Source organism: Solanum dulcamara, chromosome 4, assembly GCF_947179165.1.
Source record: "Solanum dulcamara chromosome 4, daSolDulc1.2, whole genome shotgun sequence".
NCBI classification, from domain to species: Eukaryota; Viridiplantae; Streptophyta; class Magnoliopsida; order Solanales; family Solanaceae; genus Solanum; species Solanum dulcamara.
Genome location: NC_077240.1, coordinates 5,379,472 through 5,389,120, shown reverse-complemented (window position 1 = coordinate 5,389,120; position 9,649 = coordinate 5,379,472). Strand labels below are relative to the sequence as shown.

General features: G+C 34.9%; 1 protein-coding gene across 2 annotated transcripts; it reads left to right on the top strand.

Annotated features, from left to right (window-relative positions):
- Positions 1–989: 989 nt before the first annotated feature.
- On the top strand, positions 990–6,559 carry LOC129885713 (GATA transcription factor 19-like). Of its 2 annotated transcripts, none has more exons than XM_055960102.1 (11): positions 990–1,513; positions 1,637–1,723; positions 1,826–1,962; positions 2,372–2,473; positions 3,131–3,245; positions 3,836–3,895; positions 4,354–4,419; positions 4,717–4,776; positions 5,415–5,495; positions 6,100–6,168; positions 6,306–6,559. In XM_055960102.1, the coding sequence occupies exons 1-11, from the start codon at positions 1,202–1,204 to the stop codon at positions 6,348–6,350; spliced, it is 1,134 nt and encodes a 377-aa protein (XP_055816077.1). In that variant the 5' UTR covers positions 990–1,201; the 3' UTR covers positions 6,351–6,559. The 2 variants fall into 2 exon arrangements, with proteins under 2 accessions (XP_055816077.1, XP_055816076.1); XM_055960101.1 differs by having other exon boundaries at positions 6,097–6,168.
- The last annotated feature ends 3,090 nt before the right edge of the window (positions 6,560–9,649 follow it).

Here is a 9,649-nt window from a genome sequence, read left to right as displayed (position 1 = left end):
TTCCTCTCCATTTACCCTTTTGAGTCTTTTCCTATGAATTAAATTTTCTAAACGAAAAAGGGTTAAAATTACCTTTGAATTATTCAAAATAATTCAAATATACTCTTTAACTATTTTTGGATTAAATATACTTTTGTTATTATCAAAAGAGATCATAAATACTCTTTTACTCAACGGTTGGCCGTTAAAACTGACGTGACAGTGCCACAAGAAAAAAAACATCCACATGGACGGTCACGTCAGCCTCTCTCCCTCTTTCTCTTTAGTTCAGGGGTATTTTTGACCCATTTTTTTATAATTTTAATTTTTTTAAAAAAAATTTCCTACATCACCACATATCTCCAACCTCATGATCCCCCTCCCGGGCTTTACCAGCCCCTCCAAATTTTTAACCACTCAAACTTTTAATTTTTATAATTTTTTGTTATAAAAGGTAAATTAAATATAAAATAGATTGAATTTTTATTTTATTTATATCCCACGATCCCTTTCCTCCACGATCAATAACCCGCACCTCTACAAAAATAGTTTTTTTGGGAAGGGGGAGAGGGTTGAGGGCGGAGAAGTATGTGGTGTTGTACAAAATTTTAAAAAATAATAATTAATAATTAAAAAAAAGTGGGTGGGGTTGTGGAGGGAGGGGTATGTGGTAGTGTAGAAATTTTTTTTAAAAATTAAAATTATAAAAAAAGGGTCAAAAATACTCATGAATTAAAGAGGAAGAGGGAAGGAGGCTGACGTGACCATTCATGTGGATTTTTTTTTTTATACAGTGCCGCATTAGCTTTAACGGTCAACCGTTAAGTAGAAAAATATTTGTGGTCTTTTTTGGTAATGGCAAAGTATATTTAATTTTAAAAATAATTAAAAAATATATTTAAGCTATTTCAAATAATTAAAAAGTAATTTTGAGCCTTTTTCATTTTCTAAAATTCCCCCTCGGCTCCGTCCTTAATTCTCATCTATTTTCAGCTAAACATAATAAAAAAGACAACAAATTTACTACTTCTCCAGTTGAACATTCTTCCTTCCTCTGCAATTCTTCATCAACTTTCTGGGATTTTATTATCAGAATCTATCTAGGGTTAGGGTTTTTTTCAATTTCCCTCACCATTTTCATCTACATTTTTGTTATATACAGACAGAAACACATGCAGATGTCTCTATAGGTTGTTTTTGGAGTGATTTTTTTTCTCGAGAAATGGAAGCGGCGGCGAATTCGAGGAAAGTGCAAGGTGGGCAGTATGGAGTAGTAGCGTTTGAGCAGGAGTATATGAATGTACCAATTCGAGTGGATGGATTTGGAGGTGGAGGATTTGAGGCGGATGATATCAGCGGTGGTGGCTGTGAGGAGGCGATGAGTAGCGGTGAAGAGTTACAGGTGTGCTCTCTGCCGCCTCTTGCTAGCCCGATAGATAGCGGCAGAGTTATGGCTGTGCCTTCGCGGACTAGTGAGCTTACTATTTCTTTTGAAGGCCAAGTCTATGTATTCCCTGCTGTTACTCCTGAAAAGGTGCAATTTCATTTGAAGCTGTGTAATTCCAAGTCAATTTGTTCATAAGAAGTTATTTGACCAATGTGGTTACAATTGAATTCAGGAAATGATATATGATTTTTGTTAATGTAAAAATCACAGGTGCAAGCGGTGATGCTATTATTAGGAGGGTCTGAGATGCCTAGTTATGCAGCTAGCTCAGATTCTGTTGCACTGCGAAGTACTAAGGTGCATTGAGTTTAGTTGGAGCTTGTTTTCAATTTAAGTGTGGTTAAACCAGAGCTTATTAGGGGCGGTCGATGTTTACTAATTTTTGGGTTATGTTTGTAGAGTGTTGATAATGATGTCCTTACCAGGCAAAACATTTCTCCGAGAATGGCATCTCTGATTAGATTCCGGGAGAAGAGAAAAGATAGATGCTTTGAGAAAACAATTCGTTATACTTGTCGGAAAGAAGTTGCACAGAGGTGAGGTGAAGCTTGCAGTCCTTGTTTTTTTCTTCATTTTCTTTGGTGATTAATATATTAAAAGGATCTTCAGTTTCTTCTTGTGGCTTGATTGGTTTCAGTTAATGTGATAGTTAAAAGAAAAAAAATCTTTAGAGACTACTTAAGTTGTGTTGCCCAAATAATTGAAGTTGACTGGTATGAATAAATTGTAAATACTTGTTTGTAGTGGATCAGTCAAAAAGGTATGTCTGTATAATGGTACAATGAAGTAAATATAGTTTTTTCAATTTTTATATTTTTTGGTTATTATAAAGGTTTTACACACTTTTCGGATTCGTTGGAAACTATTATCATTCAAATTCAAGATTTAGTAATGAGGTTGATTACTCAAGTGTTCTTTTAACTGTTTTAGTGGCACTGTTTATAGGATGCATCGTAAAAATGGACAATTTGCTTCTTTAAAAGAGGGTGAAAAGTCGTCTGCTGACAATATCGATTCAGGGGACAGCACTGCTCATCCTGAACCTACGTAAGTATGAACCTTGTACCTTACTTCTGACAGTTAATACCAGCAACATCTTTGTTAAGAATCAGTTACTCTGTGATTTGTCTGCTTTATGCTATGCTTTGCGTTTTTGTAGTTAAGGGCCTTGAGACTCTGACTTTCTTCAACATTTAATTTGTGTAACAATGGTTTTATTCATAAATAACAAAACCATGAGGATAGTACCTCCACCTCTAACCTCATGGCTATGGGTTCGAGTCAGCATGTTAACAAATCAAAAAACAGTAGCAAACCTATGTCACAATGATTTATTTTGCTTCATATTCAGCTTACTTGTTCTGCTGTCTCTTTACATCACTGGGCTTATTTACAATTCTGCATTCATATTTGGCCTACTATTCTGTAGTTTTTTTTTTTTTTGACAAGTAATCGAAAATTTTATAAATGCTTGCATTATGCCATTGCAAGAAAAAAAATACAGATCCTCTATTGTATCTAAAATTGCATCAACATGCTGTACAATAACCAGGTTGCACCAAAAAGCTAGCAAAATAAGAAATATTTGTTTAAGGCTAGGTAAATTTCTACTATTCTGCAGTCTCTTTATGTTATTGGATTAGGATTTTACTTTTTTACTTTTTCCCCTTATAATCTGCATTTTACTTCCCTTTGAACTTACAGACTACGAAGATGTCACCACTGTGGTACTAATGAAAGTGAGACCCCTGCAATGCGGCGGGGCCCATCAGGCCCTAGAACCCTCTGCAATGCTTGTGGGCTTATGTGGGCAAACAAGGTATTGCGCAGTTGGTCTGCCTGTTCTTTCTGTCCCCCACCCCCCACCTCCACCCCCATCCCACCAACACACGAAAAAAAAAAATTAAACCTGAAAAAAAGACCTTCTCAAACACGCATTTCTTATGCTTTACTGACATTCAGTTGATGATCAAGAACTGCTTCAACTGCATGTCAAAGCAAATGATGCAATTACTTTGATTTCTAGTCTTCGCTTAGGTTCTTAGGGACAATAATCAACGCCAGTGACCAGTTTATTGGTTTAAGAGGTGACCTGTTGATTTAGATCTTGATTTATCTTTACTTGCACTGCCATTTTAGTTTTATAGTAAACACTATAAAGGCTTATTTAGTGTATTGCTGTGAAAATAATGGATTGCAAGCCAGGCATGTCATTTACATGGTTTCTGTTGATCTTCTATTCTTGGATATGATTCAAATAGTGAAGTGTGTGTTGCTTTTTGTAGATGCTCAGGATAAATGCATACTTAAACTTGATGGTTCTTATTTGTTTATTTTCAATTGAATTATAGATCTGTTTGCTCTTGTTACTTCTTTTGCTAATCACCCTTTGTTTTTGTCCATTTCTAGGGTATGTTAAGAGATACTACAAAGGGAGGGAGACGTGTACCCTTTGACAAAAGCGAGCCAGTAAGTAAATTGAGAACAAGTGACACATCCCTCTAACTGTCCTACGGAACCAGTTTAATGTACATTATCAATGATAGACTATTTGAGGATCTCTTCTTATGGAATATGCTGTGATGAAGCATCAATATGGAAGTGCCTTCCCCCTCTTCAACAAAAGGGTAGGAAAAAGAAATCAAAGAACATGCATGTAGTGGAGCTCTCTTAAGATGAAGATTCCTACATGAAATCTTTCTCTGAATTACTAAATCATTATTTTCCCTCCAGGCAAAGCCTCCTGCCATATCTTTTCTCGAATTACCAAATTAGTCTCTCTTGCACGTGATCCAAAAATCTCTAATGTGACAATGTTTACATATAAATCCTAAATATTTGTACTTTTACCTCTAATCTGTCAAGAGTTTGTTAGGCTGTAGTTTATTGTTCAATTTTGTAGTGCTGATTTTTCCTTTGTCATGTAGGGAACTCCAGATATCAAGCTGTCTACCGTTGCACCTGAGAATTCTTATCTAAAGCAACATCAAGAGGTAAACAAATTTAATAAGCAGTGTCGAGGCAAAATCATTATCTAGGTATCAAGCGGAGACAGTATTTTGCATGCAGTTCTCTTGGAACTATAGTAATTAGTAGATGCTAAAATTGCCCAGACGTAATTGTATGAGTATGACTATTCCTCCCTTTTTTTTCCTTTGAGGTCCAGTTTTTAGAGTCTTGATGAGTTGGAAAACACATTTAAAATGGAAATTTGGGCATTTGAAATTTCCTTGCATGTCCCTCTTTCATTTTTTTTTTTTGTTTAACTGTGGTTCATTGGGCTTGAGCAGGGAAGTTCGGGAGAGACAAAGCTAACGGAGGAAAATCCTTCAGATACAACTGCTGAGCTGGTAGTCACATTTGAAAATCTTTTTGGTTTATGTTTACGGCTCTCTGAAATTGTTTGTTCTATCATGTTAATCCCTGACTTGACGGCTTAAATGATGTTGTCATCACGGATCCCCTCTTTCTTCCCTTAAAAGGACTGAGTTGTCTGAACGAGGATTCCTATCTAGGAAGTTAAATTGAGGTATACAAGGAACTTATAAGGAGTTAATTAAGAGTGATTGCTACAAAAAAAGGAAGGACTTAGTTTACAGTGATTGATTTTCTCTCCTTTTGTAGCTCAGTCCCATTATGTGCAAACCCTTTTGGATTGTTGGACATTTAGTATGGGATGGAAGGAGGGAAAGAAACTAGCAGCAGACCTTTAATGTAGTAGAAATCTCTATTTGAAAGATCACAATTTACTTTTTAATTCCTTTTGGGTACATTTGTGAACTAAAATTCATCAATATAGAATCCATGGCTTGTGATTTTGGATGCTTTGATCCTTGCATAACTTTATAATGTGTCCCTCTTTGGATGATCTCTCAATGCCTTTTATATGATGATGACTTTGATTTGTTGGAAAAAAAGCAATTGACGTTTGCTCCCATTGCATAGATTTCTAACAGTGCTGATAGGCTAGTGATATCTTTTAATGTAGGATATGCAAGAAGCTGCAGAAAACTTTGCTGATAATTCTCCTGTTGGTATTGGAAGTTCTTCAGTTAACATTGATGAAGAGGTAACTTCCTAAAAATCTTGGATGTTTCTCAGTTTTAACTTTCTTTTTTCCTCTTTCTGATTTTCGTCGTTTAGACGATAATTTTGTTGGTCAGCTATGTTGCTCCTTTGTTCTCTCTGGCACAAGTGAGTTTCTTTAGCACCTTTTGCCCCCACCCCCACTCCAGGCACCGGATAAAATGGTTAGACGTAGACGGTCTAACACATTTTTTTTGCTCTTTTCAAGAGGGATTGTTCTCGTGATGTTCGACTGTTTTTGTTGACCATGAACAAGATCGGTGACACATACCCGTTTGTCCATTTTTTTTCAAATGTTTTAAAAATATTTGGAGATTATTTCGAGGTGTGTGTTTCTTAAATTGGCCCATTATTTCAACTTCAAACTTGAAATATGAGGTTTGAAAAATGGTTTTTAGGTGTTTTTTCAAGTTTCACTCACAACTTCAACTTTGTTTTCATGTCCAAACACAAGTTGAACTTCCAAATACCATTTTTAACTTTGCTTCAAGTACTATATTTTTTTTTTCCAAATATCAATGAATTCATGTCCAAACACCTGCTAAATCTTTCAAAAGCTTAACTTACTAAGCATCTTGGTTCAGCAGGATAATCTCGACGAATTTGCAAATGCTTCTGGTACTGAATTTGAGATTCCTGCAAACTTCGATGAACAGGTCTGTCCTATTTTCATGCATGATGTTTTCGTTTGCTTGAGATTGTGTTGGGAGACTTCTAAAATTGGTATATTTATTACTCAATTAAATTTGAAGTCTTCATTACTGAATCTGAACATTATGTGTTTGTATTACAGATTGGCATTGATTCACATATGGGTGTTCACTGGCCTGCGACATGACATACATTATTCCAAGTTGACACAGAGCTTGAAGATTCCAACCAATACTAGGTGTTGTATTAAAACTTGTAAAGCATCTGTCAATATTATAGCCAAGAGCTCGCTTGTGTAAGTTAGGAGTTGGGACTTAGGAGGTACTGGATATTTGTATATATTTTGGTTGATCTATGTCATAGAATTTCTCGAAATTTTAATTTCTCTTATTATAATGTGTTGCAATGTCGTATTTGTCCGAAGAAAAAGTATACTTTAACAGAGAAAAAAAGGGGGGAACATGGAGGAGGGGTTGCTTAGTTTGGATTATTTCACCTATCAGTTTTATTGATCATTATTAATACCTACTAGAAAATATTTTTTTGACAGACAAATCTGAAAAGTGTTGCTCCTGTTGTAAACGTAGTCAAAAGTGGATGTCTATGAGACCCACCTTCACTATAGTGAATAGTATTTTTATAGACTCATGCGTTTTGTACTGTAGTTTGCTGTCTTTTTCTTAAAAATTTGCCTATAAAAATGCACTGAGTTTATGAAATGAAGCACTCACTCAATTCTCTCAACCCCTTCTCTTACGATTTCTTTTTTTGTCTTTTCTTTTTATTAATTTGCTAAGTTAAGTTTGTTTTGTAACACGTTATCAGCACGAGCCTCCATCATTTTGATCTATTTTAAAAAGATAACAAAAGGGTAAAATTTTATTTTTTAAAAATGTCGAATATCTTTGAACTTGAATTTGTTGCTCTTGATATATCTGAAAAAAGGCTACTCATCATGGCATTAGATACCGAAATACACCTAGAATCGATGAGTTTGGCAGACACCACCAAAGATGACAATATGGCATCTAGTCAAGATCGTGCCAAAGTCATGATATTTCTCCGCCACCATCTTGACGAGGGGTTAAAATTACAGTACCTCACATTAAAAGACCCCTTAAACTGTGGAAGAATCTAAAAGAAAGATATGACCACCTGAAGTTGGTCATCCTTCCACAGACACATCATGATTGGCTCAATTTGAGATTAATAGATTTTAAAAGTATAAATGAATATAATTCTGCCTTGTTTAGAATTATAGCTCAGTTAAATTTATACGAAGAAAAAATCACTAAGCAAGATAAACTTAAAAAAACATACTCCAATTTTTTACCCGCGAATATGCTCCTGCAGCAATATCGCGAAGAGGGTTTTAAAAAATATTCTGAATTATTTTTTTACCTTCTTATTGCTGAACGCTATAACGAACTGTTAATGAAAAATCATGATAGTCGGCCCGTTGGTTCTTTGCTACTCCCTGAAGTGAATCAGGCAAACTACAACCAACGAGAAAGAGGTCATGGCCAGTCGTGGTCGTGGTTGAAGAATAAATTATAATCATGATGCTCGTCTGGCACCGAGAAATGATCAACAATATAAAAAGAAGAGTGAAAAGCAAGAAGTCATACCAAAGAAAAATTCAGAAAGTATATGTCATAGATGTGGAGGTATGGAACACTGGTCACGGACCTGTCGGCCATCAAAACGTCTAGTTCAGCTATATCAGGCATCCTTGAAAATGGCAGAAAATAATGCAGAGACAAACTTTATCTCTGAATATAATATTGAGCCTATGCATCTGAATATAGCTGATTTTCTTCAATTTTCCCAGAAGGAAATATGAATATTGATAAGTCTGATAATATTTAAATAATTTTTCTTTCATTTGTCTGTACTAAATAATATGTTTATATTTTTCTAATTTATGTAAATAAATAAAATTTGTATAATGAGTCATGTTTTAATTATAACATTTACCTTATTTCTTTTTGAAGAAAAATATAGATATGCCTCAAATTTTATTTGGATCAATAATCAATCATGAGGATATTTGTGTAATTGAAAGTGGAACGACTCATGCCATTTTTAAACATAAGAAATATTTTTCCTACTTGCTTAGAATAAAAGCAAATATTACTACAATTTCTGGTAATTCAAAAATTACTGAAGGCTCCGAAAGAGCTACTATATTTCTGTCTAAGGAGACAAAGATTGTTATAGAAAATGCATTGTTCTCTTTTAAATCTCCAAGAAACTTGTTAAGTTTTAAAGATATCCGCATAAATGAATATCATATTGAGACACTAAATGAAATGAATACTGAATACTTTGGTATAACCAAGAGTGTCTCAGGCCAGAAATATATTTTAGAAAAATTACCGACTTTGTCGTATGGCGTATACTATGCAGAAATTAGTGCAATTGAAGCACATTTGATTGTAAATCGAAAGATTACTGATCTAAATACATTTGTACTATGGCATGATTGGCATTGAATCTCCTGGCTCTTTAGAGCGTATACATGGGGATATACATGGACCTATTTATCTACCTAGTGGATTGTTTAGATATTTTATGGTCCTAATAAATGTATTATCAAGAAGGTCTCATGTGTGCCTCTTATCATCTTGCAACCTGGCATTTGCGAAGTTATTAGCACAAATAATAATTATAATTAAGGGCGTGATTTCCAGATTATCCAATTAAGGCTATTCTCTTTGATAATGCTGGAGAATTTACATCCCAAGCTTTTGTTGATTATTGTTTATCAATTGGGATAAAAATTAAACATCTTGTTGCTCATGTTCATACTCAAAATAGCTTTGCAGAATCATTTATTAAGCGCCTACAATTGATAGCAAGACCTCTACTAATGAAAATAAAATTACTGATTACTGTTTGGGGTCATGCTATCTTACATGCAGCAACACTTGTACGTCTCAGATCGACAAATTATAATAAATACTCTCCGTCACAATTAGTATTTAGTTATGAGCCAAATATAGCCCATCTATGAATTTTTGATTGTGCGGTATACATGCCTGTAGCACCACCACAACGTACCAAGATGTGCCCTCAACGAAGGTTGGGCATATATGTTGGATTTGACTCACCCTCCATAATTCGCTATCTTGAACTGTTGATAGAAGACTTATTTACTGCTCGATTTGTAAATTATCGATTTGATGAAATAACTTTTTCGCAATTAGGGAGAGAGAAAAAGGAACCCGAAAGAGAAATTGCGTGGAAAGTTTTATCACTATCTCATTTTGATCCACGTATCTGCACATGTGAGCAGGAGGTCCAGAAGATCATCCACTTACAGAAAATAGCAAATCAAATGCTAGATGCATTTACTGATATGAATTGGATAACTAAGTCACATATTCCTGCAGTGAATGTGCCTATTCGGATTAGTGTCCCCCAAAGACCATTTACTAGTATCATAGCTTCTGAATCCCAAACAAGCCTGAAGCATGGTAGATC

Bases quoted from the DNA above. Each gene is read 5' to 3' on its own strand.
- LOC129885713 (XM_055960101.1), top strand. From the start codon at position 1,202: ATGGAAGCGGCGGCGAATTCGAGGAAAGTGCAAGGTGGGCAGTATGGA. The intron at 3,246-3,835 runs GTATTGCGCAGT...GTCCATTTCTAG, and splicing joins GGCTTATGTGGGCAAACAAG to GGTATGTTAAGAGATACTAC. The intron at 4,420-4,716 runs GTAAACAAATTT...GGGCTTGAGCAG, and splicing joins ATCTAAAGCAACATCAAGAG to GGAAGTTCGGGAGAGACAAA.